General features: G+C 42.4%; 1 protein-coding gene across 1 annotated transcript in view; it reads left to right on the forward strand.

Moving 5' to 3' along the window:
• The window catches only part of LOC117363764 (eukaryotic translation initiation factor 2 subunit 3, X-linked), a 53587-nt gene that overhangs the window by 22577 nt on the left and 10179 nt on the right, over positions 1-20831 (forward strand). The window contains exons 7-10 of the mRNA XM_033952039.1: positions 7234-7368; positions 15502-15596; positions 17032-17176; positions 19429-19598. Of these exons, the coding sequence (XP_033807930.1) occupies positions 7234-7368; positions 15502-15596; positions 17032-17176; positions 19429-19598 (545 nt within the window). The remainder of the gene's footprint in view (positions 1-7233; positions 7369-15501; positions 15597-17031; positions 17177-19428; positions 19599-20831) is intronic.

Raw genomic sequence — 20831 nt, forward strand, 5'->3', positions numbered from 1 at the left:
GTCCAGCTGGCAGCCTGAAGACCAAGTTCGTCCAGCAAATCTGTGAGGCAGAGTTCTTCTCCATTTGTCACAGCTGTACTCCTAAACTGAAGCAGGCAGGCATTAAATGGCCTATGGGGAAAATCAGGGGGTCTCCAAAAGTGAAAATTGAAGGTTTCTGCAGCCAGAGCCAAAGTCCCCACCTCTAAAACCCCTTTCCCTGCATTTGTACTTCAGGGGAGTCCCTATGCAGGCTACCTCTCTCTTTATTGGGATTTATTAACCACCTTTGTGCTACAGGGTTTGGGCTTCCTGTTGTGCTCACTGCTCTACTCTTCCTGTAGCACACAGTCCTCAGAACCAATTTCTTCCTGGTGGTGAAGCTGAACTCCTTGCTACCATCTTTCTTACTACTGGCTTCTGCTCTACATTACACATAGGTTTGTTTTTAGTATGCACAAGCAAATGGACAGTTGTGCCAACCCTTCCAAATAGGTTCTTTCAACAAAAACACGTGTAAAAAAAATAATAGAAAAAGGGTGGGGGGGGGGTCAGTTTTCTTAAAACATTCTAGCTACAAAATTGGGTTTTCACCATACTTTACTTCCCCCCCCCTTTAAATGATCACATGGTCTATTAATCCAATCTCACAGAAGCTTTTCAAGTATGCCTTTGAGACTGTAATGTTGGTCTCCTCTTCTGGAATATTTACACATTATTTAATGATGCACAGTATTTGAAATCAGAGGATATTGCTACCTGATCAGCTGTAGGAGATAACTGTGGGTGTGTTGACAAGAACCAATATGATGAGTCAATCAAGTCAATCTTTATTAATGCATATTTATGTACAAATTAACTCACAGCAACAGTAAGATGTGAAACATTTAAAAACTGTCATATAACCAAATTGAAGGGTGGGGGGGACAGGCAGGCCTTCAGGGATGGGATAGGCCTTCAAGGGGGGGGCAGGCCTTTAGGGGTGGGATAGGCCTTCAAGGGGGGGAAGCAGGCCTTCAAGGAGGGGACAGGCCTTCAGGGGGTACAGGCAGGCCTTCGAGGGGGGGGACAGGTCTTCAAGGGGGGGGACAGGCAGGCCTTCAGGGGTAGGATGCAGACCTTTAAGGGGGTGGACAAGCCTTCAAGGGGGAAACAGGCCTTCAGGGATGGTGGCACAGGCCTTTAGGGGTGAGGTGCAGGCCTTCGGGGGGGGGGGGGGGGACAGACCTTCAAGGGGGGACAGACCTTCACGGGAGGGGGGGCCTTGGTATAGAAGTACACGGGGGGAGGGAAGGGGGGTTCAAAGAGAGATGCATATGCCAGACTTTGAGGAGGAAGAAATGGGTCTGAAAATAGAGGAGAGGGAGAGAGATGATGAACTATGGGATTTAGGGAGGGAAGGAACAGAAAGGGAGAGAAGTTGGACGCAAGGGATGGTGTGGAGGGGGGGATAGAGATACTGGATAGGAGGGTAGTTGGAAAAGAAAGGGAGAGATGGTGGACCCTGGGATGGTGGGGAAGGAAGGAGAGATACTGGATGAAAGGGTAGTTAAGAAAAGGTGGATCTGTGGAGGGAGACGAAAAAAAGGAAAGATGCCAGATCTCCTGGGGAGGGAAGAGAAACGGAAGGGGAGGACAGAGAACATAAGAAATGCCTGCACCGGATCAGACCTGGGGGTCCATCTAGTCCGGTGATCCGCACACACGGAGGCTCAGCCAGGCGTACCCCAGCGAATACCTTAGTCACTCGTATCCCTCAATGTGTCCTGCAAGAAGATGTGCATCCAATTTTTCCTTAAATCCTAGAATGGTGGTTTCCTCCACCACCTCTTCCGGGAGAGAGTTCCAGGTGTTCACCACTCGCTGTGCGAAGCAGATCTTTCTGACATTTGTCCTGGCCATGTCCCCTCTCAGCTTCAGTCCATGACCTCTTGTCCGAGTCACATTTGACAATGTGAATTACGTTGTTACTTGCTCACCATCCTTTCCCCCTGCTGGTGAGTGAGCTTGCTCCATTTTATCGACTCCTTTTAGTATTTTAAAAGTCTCTATCAGATCCCCTCTCAGTCTTCTCTTCTCGAGGGTGAATAATCCCAGTTTTCTGAGGTGATCATTGTAGCTCAAGTTTTCCATACCTTTTACTAACTTTTGCAACCTCTCCAACAGTGTTGTATCCTTCTTCAGGTATGGAGATCAGTATTGGACACAGTATTCCAAATGTGGTCTGACCAATGCTCTATAAAGCGGCATTATGACCTCCTTCGATCTACTCATGATTCCCTTCTTTATCATGCCTAACATCGTGTTTGCTTTCTTTGCCACCGTTGCGCATTGAGCCGACGGCTTCAGGGTCCTGTCTATCAGTACCCCCAGGTCCTTTTCTTGTTCACTCTTCCCCAGTGTTATACTTAACAGTTTATACTCATGCTCCTTGTTTTTCCTGCCCAGGTGCATCACTTTGCATTTTTCTACATTAAAACTCATCTGCCAATTCTCTGCCCATCTCTCAAGTTGGTTCAAATCTCTCTGGAGTTCCTCGCTGTCTTTATGCGACCTGATTGCCCGGCATAGCTTTGTTTTCATCTGCAAACTTGATGATAAGACTGGTCATTTCTTCTTCCAGGTCATTTACGAAGATATTGAACAAGATAGGCCCAAGAACCGAGCCCTGAGGCACACCGCTAGTTACTTTCCAGTCCGAGTATTTCCCATTTATGCCCACTCTCTGTCTTCTGTTTTCCAGCCACTTTCCTATCCATCTAAATATATCCCCTTCTATTCCATGACTTTGTAGTTTTCTGAGAAGTCTCTCGTGTGGTTTTTTGTCGAACGCTTTCTTGAAGTCCAAGTATATTATGTCCACCGGTTCTCCGCTGTTGACTCGTTTGTTCACCGTCTCGAAAAACTGAAGCAAGTTCGTCAAGCACGACTTCCCTTTCCTGAATCCATGCTGACTACCTCTCAGCAGTTCATGGGTATCCAGATGCTGGACTATGCTATCTTTGATCAAAGCCTCGACCATTTTCCCAGGGACCGATGTAAGACTCACAGGTCTATAGTTTCCCGGCTCTCCTCTTGATCCTTTTTTGAAGATTGGGATGACGTTCGCTAACTTACAGTCCTCCGGTATCCGTCCGGTTCTAATTGACATTTTAGCGAGGGATTGCAGTAGTTCTCTGATTTCTACCTTTAGTTCCTTTAATACTCTCTGGTGAATTCCATCTGGGCCAGGAGATTTGTCACTTTTTAGTTTGTCAATCTGATAGTATATCTGGTCCAGATCCACCTCCACTGTGGTGAGGCTCTCCTCTATTTCTCCCTTGAATACTTTCACTGTTTCGGGTATTGATGTGGCGTCTTCTTTGGTAAAGAAAAATGCAAAAAAGGAATTTAATCTGTCTGCAATCTGTTTGTCTTCTTTGATGTATCCTTTTCTTCCTTGGTCGTCGAGAGGGCCACTGTCTCCTTGGCAGGTTTCTTTCCTTTAACGTATCTAAAAAAGGGTTTGAAGTTTTTGGCCTCTTGCGCTAACTTTTCCTCATAGTCCCTTTGGCTTCTCTCACCGCCTTGTGGCACTTTTTATGGTCATCTTTGTGGCTGTTCCAAGCCTCAAAGAGATGAAAGATGGATGGTTAGCATGGAGAAAGAAGAAAGGAGGAGACCCAGGCAAGCAAGTTATCAGAAGACAACCAGAGCCTGAGACCAACAAAATTTGAATAATGACCAGACAACAAAAGGTAGAAAAACTAATTTTATTTTCTGTTTTGTGATTACAATATGTCAGATTTGAAATGTGTATCCTGCCAGAGCTGGTGTTAGACCGCAAACTTGAGCTAGGATTTAACAGAGAGAGGAAAAGTCTTTTGTTTGTTTATTTTGTTTATACCACAGAGCCAGTGTGGTTAGGAGAAGGCAAAGGGGGTGAAGAGGCTGTAAAATAAACCCACCAGGATGTTTGGGAAAAAAAGCAAAACACCCAATTGGGCAGGAAAATTGAATCAAAACCAATTCAATAGGCTGAATCGAAATTTTTTTTTCCTGAATCAGGCAGCACTACTCCTGAGCCATCTCTTTTTAGAGATATGGCGACCAGAACTGCACACAGTATTCGAGATGTGGCCATAGCATAGAGAGATACAAAGACATTATAACATTTTCATCTTTGTTTTCAATTCCTTTCCTAATAATTCCTAACATTCTATTTGCTTTCTTAGCTGCTACCACCACACACACTGAGCTGAGGGTTTCAACATATCCTCAACAATAACACCTAGATCTGTTCCTGGGTGGTGCTTCCTAACATGAAACCTTGCATCACATAGCTATAGTTCTGATTCCTCTTTCCCACATGCATCACTTTGCACTTGCTCACATTAAATGTCATCTGTCATTTTGATGCCCAGTTTCACAAGGTCCTCTTACGATTTTTCATAATCCTCTTGCGATTTAACAACTTTGTGTCATCTGCAAATTTAATTATTGATAAATATGTTATAAAGCTTAGATCCCAGGGAACCGCACTATTTGCACTTCTCCATTGAGAATGTTGACCATTAAAACCTACTGTATTTTTTTGCTCAATAAGACACACTTTTTCCACCCCTAAAAAGGGGGTGGAAATAAGAGTGCGTCTTATGAAGCGAATACCCAAACCCCTCCTGTTACCTTTTTGTAAATTCTGAGGCCCTCCCTTGCTGGACGCGGCTGCCTGGTGCACTGATAACTGACGTGGCTAACGAGGCAGGTTACGGTGGTGGGAGAGGGAGGCCGGGAGCTGCCCTGCCTAATTAAAAATAGGTATGCGGGGGGCGGCCGAATTAAAAATAAGGAGGGCGAGGTAGGGCCTGCCTGCCTGGGGGGAGGCCTGCCTGTCTTGTTCCTACCTGCCTGCTACTAGGCCTGTCTGCCCTGCGCCCTGTTCCTACTTGCCTGCCAGCCACTAGGCCTGCCTGCCCTGTCTCGGCCTGCCACTAGACCACCAGAGGGGGGACAGGGTACAGAACCTGGCAGGGAGGGGGGACAGGATGCAGAGCTTAGCAAGGAGTGTGGGGTTGGGTGCAGAACCTGGCAGGGAGAATTTGGTTTAGAATGGTGGTTTTTGTGGGTTTTTTTCTTGTTTTCCTCCTCTAAATCTAGGGTGCGTCTTATGGAGCGAAAAATATGGTCCTCTCTGTTTTCTGTCTTTCAACCAGCTCTTAATCCATAATAGAACATTATCTCCTATACCATGACTTTCTAATTTCCTCAGAAGTCTTTCATGAGGTACTTTGTCAAATTCCTTTTGAAAATCCAAATACACAATATCAACCAGCTCACCTTTATCCTTTATGTTCATTCACCCCTTCAAAGAAATACAGTAGATTAATGCAAGATTTCCCTTTATTAAATTCATGTTGGCTTTCTCTCATTAATCCACACTTAGGTGTATGTTCTGTCCCTTTGTTCTTTATAATAGTCTCTACCGTTTTGCCCGGCACAGATGTCAGACTTGCTAATCTATAATTTCCCAAATCACCTCTGGAACACTTTTTAAAAGTTATGTTGGCCACCCTCCAGTTTTCAGTACTATGCTGGAATTTAAAGATAAATTACAAATTGCTAATAGCTCTGCAAGTTATTTTTCAATTCTATCAGCACTCTGGGATGTATAACATCCGGTCCAGGTGATTTGATGTTCAAATTGACCCACATCATCTTCCAGTGTTGGAGAGATTTGTTTGTGTTTCTCTGGTTCATAAGCATTGAATACCATTTCTGGCACCAGTATCTCTCCCACATCTTCCTTGGTGAAGACCGAAGCAAATAATTTGTTCAATCTCTTCACCAGGACTTTTGTGTTTCCTGAGAGCCCCTTTTACCTCTGTCATCTAGCGGTCCAACTGATTCTTTTCCCGTCCTCTTGCTTTTAATATACCTAAAAATGACTAGATGCTAGGTTTCACGTCCAAGAAAAAGATCTGGGTGTCACTGTAGACTATATGATGTATAGTAGCAGCCAAAAAAACAAGCAAGATGTTAAGAATTATTGAAAAGGATGGTTAACAAGACTAAGATTGTTATCATCCCTCTTTTATTGCTCCATGGTGTGACCTCACCTTGAGTATGTCATCTAATTCTGGTCGCCTTATCTCAAGAAAGATATAACAGAACTAGAAAAGGTTCAAAGAAGTGCAACCAAGATGATAAAGGGGCTGGAACTCCTCTCATATAAGGAAAGACTAAGAGGTTAGGGCTCTTCAGCTTGGAAAAGAGATGGCTGAGGGGAGATATGATTGAAGTCTACAAAATTCAGAGTAGTGTAGAGCGGATACAAGTGGATTTTTTTTTTTAACTCCATCAAAAATTACAAAGATTAGAGGATACTCGATGAAGTTACAGGAATATAATGTTAAAACCAATAGGATGAAATATTTTTTCACTCGGAGAATAGTTAAGCTCTAGAACATATTGCCAGAAGTTAACCTAGCTGGAACAAGAGCCACTAAAGGCAGAAGGAGGTAACTGGGACACTCTCTCCCCCCCACCTCCCCCCCACACACACACTTACTCTGGAAAGCTTTCCTCTGACATCGGAGGGAAGCCCTCTGGGTTGGTTTCAGTAGAGGGCAGGAAGGAGGGATCCCCTGCAAATAGCTTCAACAAGATGGTTGGAGGGCAGGAAGGAGGGATCCCTGGTGGCGGCTTTGACAGGAGGGATCCCCGCCAGTGGCTTCGGTGGGCAGGCAGGCAATATCCTCGGCAGTGGCCAGTGCCGCGTACCTCCAGCAAACAGCAAGTGGCTCGCATCCTGCATTTTAAGAAACGCTAAGTTAGGGCACACAAATATCAGACCTAAGGTTATTTTGGATAACTTGATAACTTAAACAGTTGAACATATTTGATTAACTTTAACAAGTTAATTAGTAGACTTAGCTGAGTAACTTTAGCTGATCAGCATCCCACTGAATATTGGGCTCATGGCATTTGTTCAAGACTTTTTATTATGGAGTGTGTGGGTTACAGTTTTTAGGGTATTTTTAAATTGGTTTTTCTGCTTCATAATACAGAAGAGTTCTTCGTTCACTGTAATATACTCAAATATTCTTTATTTGTATTACGTATTTTCACATCTGTTTCTTCTGGGCAAGCAAAACACATAACTGCTTCCAATATCTTTGTTGATTATCCCCAAATTATTGATGTCCGTTCTTTTAGAATGTTAATTATAATTTTGTATTTGAGGAAAATCAACAAATGGTCATTTTTCTTTAACAGGTACAGTTGCTGAAGGAGCTCCAATTATTCCTATCTCAGCCCAACTGAAATACAATATTGAAGTTGTTTGTGAATATATAGTAAAGAAAATTCCAGTGCCTCTCAGAGATTTCACCTCGGAACCAAGGCTTATTGGTATGTAGAAAGCAATTCTTGATGTTGCTACAGATGCATCTTAGACTCAAACAATTTCTCCTTGCCCAGAAGTCTTCCCCCCCCCCAGTTCCTCCTTTTTTATGCTCTGTCATTTTGTATGAGAACTTTCCCATGCCTGAACAAAAAAACTTTAATTTTAAAAAATCTCCACTGCTAGTGTAGCCACTGGCTAAACATCCAGCTTTCTAGATCCCTCAACATAACCTGCCAGGCAGACCTGGCTACACAAACGCCTGCATTTCTACTAGGACTTCAAGTTCTTATGGAACTTGTAGCCTGTTAATAGACCTGCCCGTGTTAACTGCTAGACCTTTTTAGAGAATTTTATATTAAGGGATGGATGTATATTCTCACCCCAGCACTTGTATTCCCTGTCGAATTAGGCATGTACTGCACCTTGACTGTTTAAGCATATACTACTAGGTCTTGTTTTCTGCCCGCTCTACCTGTTAAGAACTGAAAATTATCGCTGCATATTACTGTATATATTCGAATATAAACCAGGTTTTTTGGCCCAAAAATGGGGGTTCCGGTTTATATTCGGGTCATCCCCCAGTGACCACCCGAAACCCTCCCGGACTTCCTGCAGGCCTGCCTTAGGCCGGGACAAGAGGGATCCCTCCCATCTCTTGCCCCTGCCGACACTAATAATTACTACCCTCCCTTGCGTACCTGTTAGAGAGCTGCACGGGGATGACAGGAATCCCGCGGGTTCCCCCTTCGGGTCACGGGGATCCCGTGGGGATGCCCCCTAGGGTCGCGGGGATCCCATGGGGACGCCTCCGAGGGTCACGGGGTTCCTTCAGGGCTGGATGTATTCAGCCGCGAGGCTCGTCTCCCTACCTGCCCTCAGCCCTGCCGCACACAGCCGAACGGAAGTCTTCCTGATATCAGCGCTGACATCGGAGGGAGGGCTTAAGCAAAGCCCTCCCTCCCTCCGACGTCAGCGCTGACATCTTTGAAGGCTTCCGTTCGTGTGCAGCGGCAGGGAAAAGGCAGTGGTACAAGGCGGGGGGCGGTCCGCCCCGGGTGCAGCACAGCCAGCCAGGTCTCCCAACCAATCGATAATAGGCCCGGTCCATCAAACCTCCCTGCCCTGTAGCCGCGAATCTAAATTACTTTCTTACAGCAGCTTCAATACTCCAGCTGCTGTAAGAAGGTAATTTTAGATTCGCGGCTACAAGGCAGGGAGGTTTGTTGGACCGGGCCTATTCTGTTGTCAGTCGGGCGGGTAAGCGCCTCAAAGGTAAGGGGCAGGGAGGGAAAAAGGGAGGAAAGGTGGAGTGGAGAGGAAAAGACGCTTAAGGTAAAACTGAGGTGGGAGAAGGAGCTGAAAGCACTGGGGAAGACAGGGGTGGAGAAGGACGCTGAAAGGACATGGGGAAGACGGGGGGGGAGAAGGACGCTGAAAGGACATGGGGAAGACAGAGGGGGGAGAAGGACGCTGAAAGGACATGGGGAAGACAGAAGGGGGAGAAGGATGCTGACAGAACATGGGGAAGATGGGGGGAGAAGGACGCTGAAAGGAAATGGGGAAGAGAGAGTGGGGAGAAGACGCTGACAGGGAAGAAGACAGAGATGCCAGACTATGGGGGGAGCGGAGGGAAGAAGATGGGCGCCGGATCAATTTGGAAGGGGGGAGAAAGGGAGAGGCACAGTAACAGAGCAAATGGAAGATGCAGAGAGAAGAGAGACAGTGGATGGAAGGAATTGAATGAGAACATGAGGAAAGCAGAAACCAGGCAATAAAGGTAGGAAAAAAATTCGTTGTTTTATTTTTTTTTTTTTCTTTCAGGATAAAGTAGTATATTAGTTGTGTTGATAAAAATTTATAAACATTAGAGGCTCTGGTAGAAACCTGTTTACAAAGTATGTATTCTTCCCAATTAATATTTCCAAATTAATAAAGTCTTTTTGCTTATTTGTAAATGGGTTTCTACCAGAGCCTTTAATTCAGTAGCATAATTAAATGAAAAAACTATTTCTGTAGTTTATAGGGACAGGTAGGGACAGAGGGGATTCCTCGCGGGGACGGGTGGGATTCCTCGTGGGGACGGGTGGGACTTTGGCGGAGACGGGTGGGATTTCTGTCCCCGCGCAACTCTCTAGTACCTGTTCCCTGGTGGACCAGCGTGTATCCCGTGCTGAAATCCTCCTGAACATTGTAAATGTAGTAACCAGCGGCGCACCCGGGCCTACACACAGGAGCGTGCTTTTCTTGCTGCCGGCCATCCCTGCACCGCTCCTTGATAGGCTGCCACAAGTTCTCGCGGGATTCGCAGTTCACACAGCAGCCTATCAAGGAGCGGTGCAGGGCCGGCCAGCAGCACGAAAAGCTCGCTCCTGCGTGCCAGCCCGGGTGCGCTGTTGGCTACTACCTTTACAAAGGAGGATTTCAGCGCAGGATACATGCTGGACCACCAGGGAACAGGTATGCGAAGGAGGGAGGGTGATAATTATTAGTGTCAGCCGGGGCAGGATATGGGAGGGATCCCTTTTGTCCCAGCCTATTAGGTGATTTAAGTTAAGGGGAAGGGTTAATCTGCTGCCTGGGTTAGAGGGCAGAGGAGAGTACGGGACAATCAAGCCATTGTGACATCACTGATGATTTTGCCCCTTTTTAAGGGGAAGAGGGTACAGGGAAGGAAGGTGGGACAGTGTTCAGAGCCTGGCAGGGAGGGGGGCTTGGTTCACAGCCTGGTAGGGAATGGGACTGAGTGTAGGGAAGTGGGCTGAGTGCAGAACCTGGCAGGGCAGGACACTTGAATATTAAGCTGCCTGACTTATATTCGAGTCAACCATTTCCCTCCCTTTTGGGGGGAAATTGAGGTTTCGACTTATATTCGGATCAACTTTTATTTGAGTATATACGGTACATGCTGTCTGTTCTAACTGCCACCACCTATTTTGGGAATGCATTCCACGCCTCTGCCATCCTTTCCATGAAACTATTTCCAGTCATTGCTTCTTGGTTTACCCTTTTGTTCTATAACATACTTTCTCTTGAAATAGTTTGCTTCTTGTACGTTAGGGGGTGCAAAAATGGTATATTACCTTGGTCCTTATGGTGTAAGAGGCCCCAAGCCTTTTTGTAGCAGAAGAATACAGAAACTGCTGGAAAGCTTTGGAAGTTAATTTCGGTTGTGTGGTTACTAGAACAAGTTTGAAAAGCCCTGTTTTATACCAAAGCTGGATATTTCCCTTGCTTCTCTGTTCTTGAAACCAGATCTTAAGATTCACAGGTTCCAGCTATTGCTTGATGGTGAGGGGCACCTATCTTTTCAAGCCACTGTTGCTGTGATATTATTTAAAATTTGATTCTCCTTCCCTGATTCTAGGACTGTTGAAAAAAACATAGGGTGGGAAATAGTAACTATTCTATTATCTTATTGCAAGAACATCATGATAATGAATTCTGCTTGCCTTAGTTATATAAACTGATGATGATAAAGTTTAATTTTGAACACATTCCTTATGGTAAAGGTACAAGTATTTGTACCAGTTCCCTTAAATAGGTTCAAAGCGGATGACATAAAGTTAAAACAAATCATTATGGAGCATTAGAAACTTTTTAAACAGGTATGCCTTAAGGTATTTATATAACAACAAATAAGAAGGGATCAATTTTAATTCAATAGGAAGAGAATTTCAAATAGACACTGCCTGATACAGAAAATTAAGTTGATAAAAGATTTTTTAATATTTTATACTTGCAAAAGATGGAAAATAAGCCCTACCCCCGAAAATAAGCCTTAGTCACCGGCAGTAGCGCTCCCCCTCCCCCCTGACCCATCTCTCCCTCCCTCCCATCCGAACCGCGAGACAGAAATAAATACCTTATAACAAACCGGCAGTGTCAGCAGAAATCTAGACAGGTTGCTTCGCAACCTTCTGTTGCCCAGCTGTTCCTCTGCCGCATCACTGATGACATCATCAGCAACAAGGCAGAGGAACGGCCGGGCGATAGAAGGCCACGAAGCAGCCTGTCTAGATTGCTGCCAACACTGCTGGTTTTATAAGTTATTTATTTATGTCTCGCGGTTCAGATGGGAGGGTGAGTTGGGTCAGCAGGGGGCGGGGGGATAGAAAGATGCTACATGGTGGAAGGGAGGGATAGAAGTTGCAAGGGATGGGAGGTAGGGATAGAAGCTGCAAGAGTTCTGCTGCACAAGGGATGGGAGGTAGGGATAGAAGCTGCAAGAGTTCTGCTGCACAAGGGATCTAATCTAATCTAAACCTTAAGTTTATATACCGCATCATCTCCATGAGAATGGAGCTCGACACGGTTTACAAGAACTTAAAATAGTGGGTAGAGAAGAAGAAAAAGGATTACATGAACTTATGTGTAGAAGGGGGGAGAGAAAGGGGGGAAGGATAGAGCTACAATTTGCTGAAAAGCCAGGTTTTCAGTTGTTTGCGGAATAACTGAAGGGAGCTCAGGTTCCGCAGCGGGGTGGTGAGGTCGTTCCAAAGACCTGTGATTTTGAAGAGAAGGGATTTTCCCAGTTTGCCTGAATAGTGGATGCCGCGTGGAGAGGGGAAGGCTAGTTTAAGCCTTTGGGCAGTTCTGGAGGAGTCGGGACTGGAGGAGTTGAAAGACAGTGGGATAAGAGGAGGCAGGATTCCGTGAATGATCTTGAAAGCCAGGCAGGAACATTTGAAATGGATTCTGGAGATTATTGGGAGCCAATGAAGTTTGGCAAGGAGTGGGAGGGAGGGAGGGATAAAGGTTGTGCTGCACAAGGGATGGGAGGGATTGAAGCTGCAAGGATTCTGCTGCACAAGGGATGTATGAGAGGGGAGGAAAGATGCTGTGCATGTGAGGGAGAGAAAGGAAATAGGAAGAATTGGGGTGGAGGAGAGGAAGGGAGAGATGATCATTGTACATGGAAAAAAAGACATCCCCGAAAATAAGACCTAAGGGCAAATTCTATAAGAAGTGCCCAAAAGTTAGGCGCCTAATTAGGCACTGTTCAGCGCGATTCAAGTAAAATTGGGTGCTGTTTAATGAATCACACTGAGTGGAACCTATTTTGGAGGCGCCCAAGAAATAGACCAGCTCTAAGGACAACTAAAAGTTAGGTGCCTAGCTGAACGCATAAGCATGCTTAAGAGCAGTGATTCTGCAGCAAGGAGCTTAACATGTAGCCACGCCCACGCCTAACATGTATAGCGCCTATTTTTTTTGAAGGCCACCTATATTTTTAGAGGCGCCTTGTTACAGAATCACGCTTTCTTGATAGGCACCTATGTTTCAATCAGTGCTGATTAAAAAGCTTAATTGAGCTTGTTATTCAATTTAGATAGGCACCTATCTAAACTAAACTAAACTTTAAGTTTGTATACCGCATCATCTCCATAAAGATAGAGCTTGGCAAGGTTTACAGGTAATTCAATAAATGAGATAAGGACATAATAAGAAATTAGAGGTTATGAAGAGAATAGCTAGCTTTACATTTTAAATAGATAGCTTTACGTTTTGGAGAAAAGCCAGATTTTCAGATGCTTTCGTAATAATTGGAATGAGCCTTGGTTCCGCAGTGGGGCAGGGAGGTTATTCCAAAGCTCAGTGAATTTGAAGAAAAGGGAGTTCCCTAATTTACCTGCATACATGACGCCTTTTAATGAGGGGAAAGATAGTTTGTGTATGTGGGCGGATCTGGTAGTGTCAGGTCTTGAAGAATTCCAGGATAGTGGGATTAGGGGAGGAAGAATGCCATGTAAGATCTTGAAAATTAGGCACGTACATTTAAAGTGAATCCTAGAAATCACCGGAAGCCAGTGAAGTTTTGACAGAAGCAGGGAAACATGATTGAATTTGCTTTTTGCGAAGATCAACTTAGCCGCAGTGTTCTGGATCCGCTGAAGTCTTTGAAGATTTTTCTTGGTTAAACTTAGATAGATGGAATTACAATAGTCCAGTCTGGAAAGAATGATTGATTGTACAAGGACAGCAAAATGTTGTTGGCGGAAGCAGGATCTCACTTTCTTCAGCATGTGAAGACTAAAAAAACATTTTTTTACCAGAGAGTTGAGATGATCATTAAAGGAAAGTGTAAAGTCAATAATGATGCCCAAAACTTTGCTTGAGAATTCGATCTGCAGTGTGGGACCAGAAGGTAGTGGAATGAGCATGGGTAACTGATCTAATTTTGGGCCAAGCCAGAGTGGTTTTGTTTTGGACTTATTCAGCTTCATTTGTACAGAGAGGGCCCAGGATTAGAGTTTTGTTATGTAAGCTGTTATATTTTTGGTGAGATTCAAATCTATCTCGAGAAGGACAAGGATGTCATCTGCATATGTAAATAGAGTTTCAAAGGGAGATAGATGGAAGAATTTCAAAGAAAACATATAAATGTTGAAAAGAATAGGGGACAGGGGTGATCCCTGGGAAACACCACATAGCGGTCTCCAAGGAGAAGACATGGTTCCATTCATGTTAACAGTGTAAGAGCGGGATCGTAAAAATTTCGAGAACCAGTCTAAGACTGTGGAATTAATGCCTATCTCAGAAAGTTGGTAAATTAGGATATCGTGGTGGACAACATCAAAGGCCGCAGATAGATCGAATTGTAGTAGGATAGCAAACTTATTACGAGATTGAAGTTGTTGAATCTTTGAGATTAAAGAGGCCAACAGGGATTCAGTGCTAAAATTGGGTATGAAGCTATATTGGCAAGGTAATAGAATAGAGAATCTCTCTAAGTAAGATGAGAGCTGAGTGGATATAATAGTCTTGAGCATTTTGGTCAGGAGAGGAATATTTGCTATAGGACGATAGCTGGAAGGGGAGGATGGGTCTAGATCAGCTTTTTTCAGTAGTGGGGTCAGGGCAATGTTTCCCATTTGTATGGAAAATAGGCCCGATAGTAAGGCTGAGTTGATAAGTCTGGTGAGAGATGAAATAGCCTGCGTGGGAATTTTCTCGTAAAGGTAGGAAGGGCACATTTGCAGGATCTTAATTTGTGGCACAGTTTAGCGACCTGGGCTTCAGATACATGCTCAAAGACTGTCCAGGATCTGTCTACTGGGATAGGGTTAGTGTCGCTGGGCACCAGAGAATTGTAAGTGACTGCTGATTGGAAAGAGCTTCTTATTATAGCAACCTTTTCGTTGAAGAATTTTGCTAGGTCATCCGCTGCTGGAGAGGAGGGGAGAAAAGAGGAATTATTTTTAGAGGTAAAGGAGGGCCAGATGTTAAACAATGTGCTGCTCTGGTTATTGGATCTGGTGATTTTGTCACTGTAGAAATTCTTCCTTGCTTTTTTTAGTACTGTATTGTAGAACTCAATACTGTCCCTCCAGGACTGTCTATCTGTGGGGGATTTAGATTTTTTTTCCATTTACGTTCCAGTACTCGGCATTTCTGCTTCAGTTCTCTGTGGTACCGAAAATACTAGGGGGCCTTATCTAGTTGGGCGCTTCCGAAATATGTGCCTAACTTTAGGCGCTGGTTATAGAATTTGGGCCCTAGTCCCTTTCTTGGCCCCCAAATTAATATAAGATAGTGTCTTATTTTGGGGGAAACACGGTATCTCCAGCCCTTGAAGTCAGTGGGGAGAGGGAAAATAAGTATTCTAGATTAGTACATACAAATAACTTAAGTCCAACATGAACACATCATGTACCCTAATTGGCAACCAATGAAGCTTTATCAGAACAGGTGTAATAAGATCAAACATTTTTAGCTCTAAAATTATTTTTCCTGCCATGTTCTGGATCATATGTAATCTCATTATAAGAACACTAGTAAAAAGGCAATGCAGTAATCCAATTTGAAATGTTTTTTTATTAAAGAGATAATGACGTCTCTTTCATCTATGTAATTTATAAAAAGCCAATTTTACCACTGAATCTTATGTTTTTTCTGAGTTATGAAGGACAGACAAATGTAGTCAGAAAATCTTGGTTTCTCGTTTAGCTAAGCGTACTTATGAGCCCTAGAAGTTTCTGCCTGGCCTTTCTTTAGCACTCTTCAGTAACATGGAATATTCATGTTTAAAATTTAAGGTAAATTGTAAATCTGCCAGAGATTTGACTTTGTAAGGTAAACCAAATATTATGAAATCAAGGTGGTTATCTTTTGCCTAATGGCTTTTCTTTACTCTGCAGTTATTAGATCCTTTGATGTGAACAAACCTGGGTGTGAAGTTGATGACCTCAAGGGAGGTGTAGCTGGTGGCAGTATTCTAAAAGGTGTATTAAAGGTACTTTATTTTCTTCCATTTCAGTGAAAGTATGATTTTAATTTTTTTTTTAATTTTTAATTTAATTTTTATATACCGCTGAGTGAAACCTATAGTTTCCACAAGTTGCAAGAATCCCACCAAAACACCTAGTGATGTGTCTTGTCTATTATATGCCTATATGGTAAAATATGACATTGCAATGTTCTTGTTGACTTAATTAAAACAAAATAAACGTGGAGGAGTAATTGAAAGTACAGACTGAATTTTAGATTTCTTGTTCTGCCATCACATTTGCTGTTCTTAATTTGCATGAATGAATAATTTAATGTGCACTTAAGTTTGTTTGGCTTAGTTTAATTTGCATATTAGCATTTTTGCCATTTTTTCATTTTGGTAATCCCCTGTGGAAAGCGGGGGTAATGCAACTGAAATTCTGATATGATTCTTATGTGAGTTGTGAATATGTATTCCCCCCACCCCCCCTTTTACAAAGCTGCATTAGGATTTTTTATCGCTGGCCATGCAAATTAACTCAGACGCTCATAGGAATTTTACAAGGGTCAGAGTTAATACCACCGTGGCTGGCAATAAAAAAGCCTAACGCAGCTTTGTAAAAGGAGCCCTTAGTAAGCAATGAACCAGCATTTTAAGTATGTTCAGTAAGCTCCTGATTTGTTCTGCATTAGCCAGATATTTCTTATGTTTAAAAATAAAAAGGAGGGGGACAGCCTTTGGGTTCAGTTCTCTAGCTTTGCTTCTGCTCCTTGGCCTGCCTAGAGTTGGGGAAGCCACCAAGGTACTGTTTACTTCCACAGGTAAAGATAACAGAATAAATTCATATAAACTGTTCTGAGCTCCCCTGGGAGAATGGTATAGAAAATTGAATGAATGAATGAATGAAATTATTGCAATTAGGAGAGGAAGCTGATATTTTGTGGTCAGATTCTAGTTGCTGCTGCTGCCATGACAGTCATATGAGAGGCAAGTGAAGATTATAAATAGAAACATGATGACAGATAAAGGCCAAATGAATCATCTAGTCTGCCCATCCGCAGTAACCATTATTCTTTAGCATTCTCCAGACCAGTAGAGGTTAATCTTACAAGTGGGTATATATCTCATCATGACCAGCAGGTGGACCTCTCCCGGTCTAGAGATGCTAAAAGGAAGTAAATTAGCAAGTGAGAACCTAATTTCTCCTCTTTCTCTCTCTGAGCGATCCCACATGTCTGAGGGCCTTATGGTGCTTTAACCTCAGTAGAGGCTAGTTCTAAGTGAACTTGAAGTCCAAAGGAGCAGAAAAACACTGCCACACCAAAAAGATGAAGAAAATTGAAACAAAAATAATATGGAGTGGGAAAACTATTTAATTTGCTTCAAGATCCAGCTTCAACCTATAATTTGACTTAAAATGGGAATGCTCTGCTAACAATTGTTTTTTTTTTTTTCTTAGGTGGGCCAAGAATTAGAAGTCAGGCCTGGTATAGTCTCCAAGGATAGTGAAGGAAAACTCATGTGCAAACCAATCTTTTCCAAAATTGTGTCACTTTTTGCAGAACACAATGACCTACAATATGCTGCTCCTGGTGGCCTTATTGGTAAGATAAATTCTTAGTTCAGGGTAAATAACATATTTCTAGTTTGAGGTTTGTGTAGTAGGTCATTCAGTTTTTATGTCGAGCACAATTAGGGACTTATGAGAGAACCTAATTTCAAAAAAAATGGCAATCATCATAATTGAATTGGCTTTTTCCATTTTCAGAACTATCATTCTACTTTGTTTATAAAGAATACTGCTTATGAAATGGGGAATAAACATTGAAATGTGTGAATAAGCAGAAATCATTAATTTGTTTTCTGAAACACTTGTTGGGCTATAAATGAAATTCTCTGTTTATAAGTGCATCACTGGTAAGAGTCAATAAACTTCCAAAAGAATAAGATCCAGTGTTCCCTGTCTTATAGCAGTGTTAATGGAGGGCAGTGTTTAGACAGGCAGTTTTATACAGATAAAATGAATTATATTCATGGAAATGGCTTTGAAAAACATCCTCCCCAGGTACATAGCTACACAATAAATATACTACGTACCTAAAAGGATCCCTGCAAATCTGACTGGTGGTAAATTATGGCAGAGCCAAGCACAAGGATGACTCGGGCTGTCCGTGGCAGCAAGAAGCGGGTGTGAAAACAGTCCACACAGTCTGTTTTGAACAATGTTTGTTTATACACTAAATCAATCTTAAGGGAAATTGTCTATCTATACTTTCTCTTACATTAGATAGTCTGCATTTTCTACATCCAAGCATATGACCGAATCCATACATCCATTCTTCTGTTAGACATCCAATTTATTCCTCTTAGTTTCAAAAGTAATATAACTGAATCATTAATACGAGTATAAGGTGTAAGGTACAACATTTATACTTTCTCAACAAGACACAAACTAAAAAGTCAAATTTCAGCAAATAATAATAAACTTTTATTAATAATGACAGGAGTTGCCATTCAGCATATCACTAGCAATTGGAAAGATTACACCAGACTTAATTACACCTTCTGGTGGAACTCGCTGTGCCATGTATATAAAATGGAAAGAATAATTGGCATACAAAAAGGGAACTTTAATAATTTTAAAAAGATTTGGGGACCATTGACAGCATATTGTAATGATTAAACACCTTTTTGCATAAAAATATGTTTTAAGAATGGGAAGGGGGGAACTATAGTTATCTTATTGGATTTTTTAGTATCTTTGATTATAATATATGTATGATATGCTTCCATTATATGGGTGGGTGGGATTTATATATTTATGATGATAATAAGAAAGATTTTCAAGTGATCTATATAAGTCAATTGTTATATTATTGTACACTTGTTGTGAGATATAAAAATGAATAAAGATTTGGGGGGAAAAAAACAAGACACAAACTAGCAATAGATGGCTTCAACCTGATCTGTTTAAGACACCAGAGGAGGTGGTATCATTGGTTTCCACAGCTGCAAGCACCACTCAATCCCCAGTCTTTACTGGTCTGAGAATTAATAGAATAGGGGTTGATGAACATTGAAAATCCTGTCAGTCATAGTTCTTTTTTTTTTTAATTTCTTTATTCAGTTTTGCATATTACAAGTGTATCAGAAAAATTCATATAATCTTATAAATATACACTTGATTTTCTTCATGAACACTTTAAGTACAATATATCATACTTATATTCATATTTTATAATAATTTAAATATTATGTAATACATTTAATAAATATGACAAATGTAAATAAAATATAAAAAACCCCAATCCCTCCCTACCTATTTCAGAAAATCTAACCTAATACATCAAAATGTATTAACTAATTCATACATATTATGAGATAAATAGAATAATACCCACCCCCATCCCCACTTAACAAATATCTTATTATGGGAAAATGTTATTAATCATTACAAAAATCTGCTAATGGTCTCCAAATCTTCTGAAATTTACCAAAGTAACCTTTCTGTGCTGCTATTGTGCGCTCCATTTTATATATATATATATATGGCATACCGAATTCCACCAAAAGTTATAACTTATATCTGTCATAATTTTTCCAATTGTATGTTATTTGTTGAATTGCTACTCCAGTCAATATGAATAAAAGTTTGTTATTATGTGACGAAATTTGACTCTGCTCTCATTGTTGTACCAAATAAAATAGTATCATAAGTCAAGGCTACTGGATTGTCCATCATCCTATTTATTTGAGGCCAAATTGATTTCCAAAATAATAATATAAATGGACAATAGAATAAAAGATGAAGTCATAGTTCTAATGTTCACTTTTTTTTCAACTACTTTTGGGTTAGGTGTTGGCACTAAAATTGATCCAACTTTGTGTCGTGCTGACCGAATGGTGGGGCAAGTTCTTGGTGCTGTTGGAGCACTTCCTGAAATTTTTACAGAGCTGGAAATTTCTTATTTTCTGCTTCGGCGACTTCTGGGTGTACGCACAGAAGGAGACAAGAAGGCTGCAAAGGTGAGTGTGTTTATATATAACTCAAAGCTGCGATACTAGCACATTTGCTAATGCTGTTGCAGTTAAAATTCTGTACTACCTGTTTTCATTTATATTTGTATATTGCACAATGAGGTTTAGTGTCAAATATTCCTGAAAAATTCTCCTTCTAGTTACTTTCATATTTATGTAAAGATATATCTAATCTAATCTAATCCTTAGGTTTGTATACCGCATCATCTCCACGTTCGTAGAGCTCGACGCGGTTTACAGTAGGAGAAATAGGAAGGAACTACAACAGAGGGTTAGAGGTAGAAGTGGGAAGAAAATTTACAGGACTTGGGATGCCAAGATATAAGAGTTTCCTTGATTCCTAAGTTGGAGGGAGACTTACATTTTTTGAGAAAAGCCAGGTTTTCAGATGTTTGCGGAAAACTTGGAGAGAGCTCAAGTTCCGAAGAGGGGAGGTAAGGTTGTTCCAGAGCTCAGTGATTTTGAAGTGGAGGGAGGTCCCTAGCTTTCCTGTGTGGGAAATGCCTTTTAGCGAGGGGAAGGATAGTTTTAATTTGTGGGAGGATCTGGTGGTATTCCAAGAAAGAGGGATAAAGGGAGGGAGAATACCATATAGGATTTTGAAAGTTAAACAGGCGCATTTATAGTGGACCCTGGCGATTATATATAAAAATGTTGCTGTGGTAGTAGAGGGATACTAGGGTGAATCAGCAGATGCCTAACCTATAGGATAAAAAGATATCCTGATGCATATCTACAAATCATTGGTGAGACCTTGTGTAGAATGTTGCCTGATTCTGGAAGCCATTCCTCTGCAAAGATATACCGTATTTTCGCAGATATAACGCGCGCGTTATACGCGTTTTTACCTACCGCGCATACCCCTCGCGCGTTATATGCCTGAGCGCGGTATACAAAAGTTTTTAAACATAGTTCCCACCCCGCCCGACGCCCAATTCACCCCCCCAGCAGGACCGCACGCGCTCCCACCCGCACCCGCATCCACGATCGGAGCAAGAGGGAGCCCAAGCCCTCTTGCCCGGCCGACTCCCCGACGTCCAATACACCCCCCCCCCCCCCCGGCAGGACCACTCGCACCCCCACCCCGAAGGACCGCCGACTTCCCGACAATATCGGGCCAGAAGGGAGCCCAAACCCTCCTGGCCACGGCGACCCCCTAACCCCACCCCGCACTACATTACGGGCAGGAGGGATCCCAGGCCCTCCAGCCCTCGACGCAAA

Source organism: Geotrypetes seraphini, chromosome 7 (genome assembly GCF_902459505.1).
Source record: "Geotrypetes seraphini chromosome 7, aGeoSer1.1, whole genome shotgun sequence".
Classification (NCBI taxonomy): Eukaryota; Metazoa; Chordata; class Amphibia; order Gymnophiona; family Dermophiidae; genus Geotrypetes; species Geotrypetes seraphini.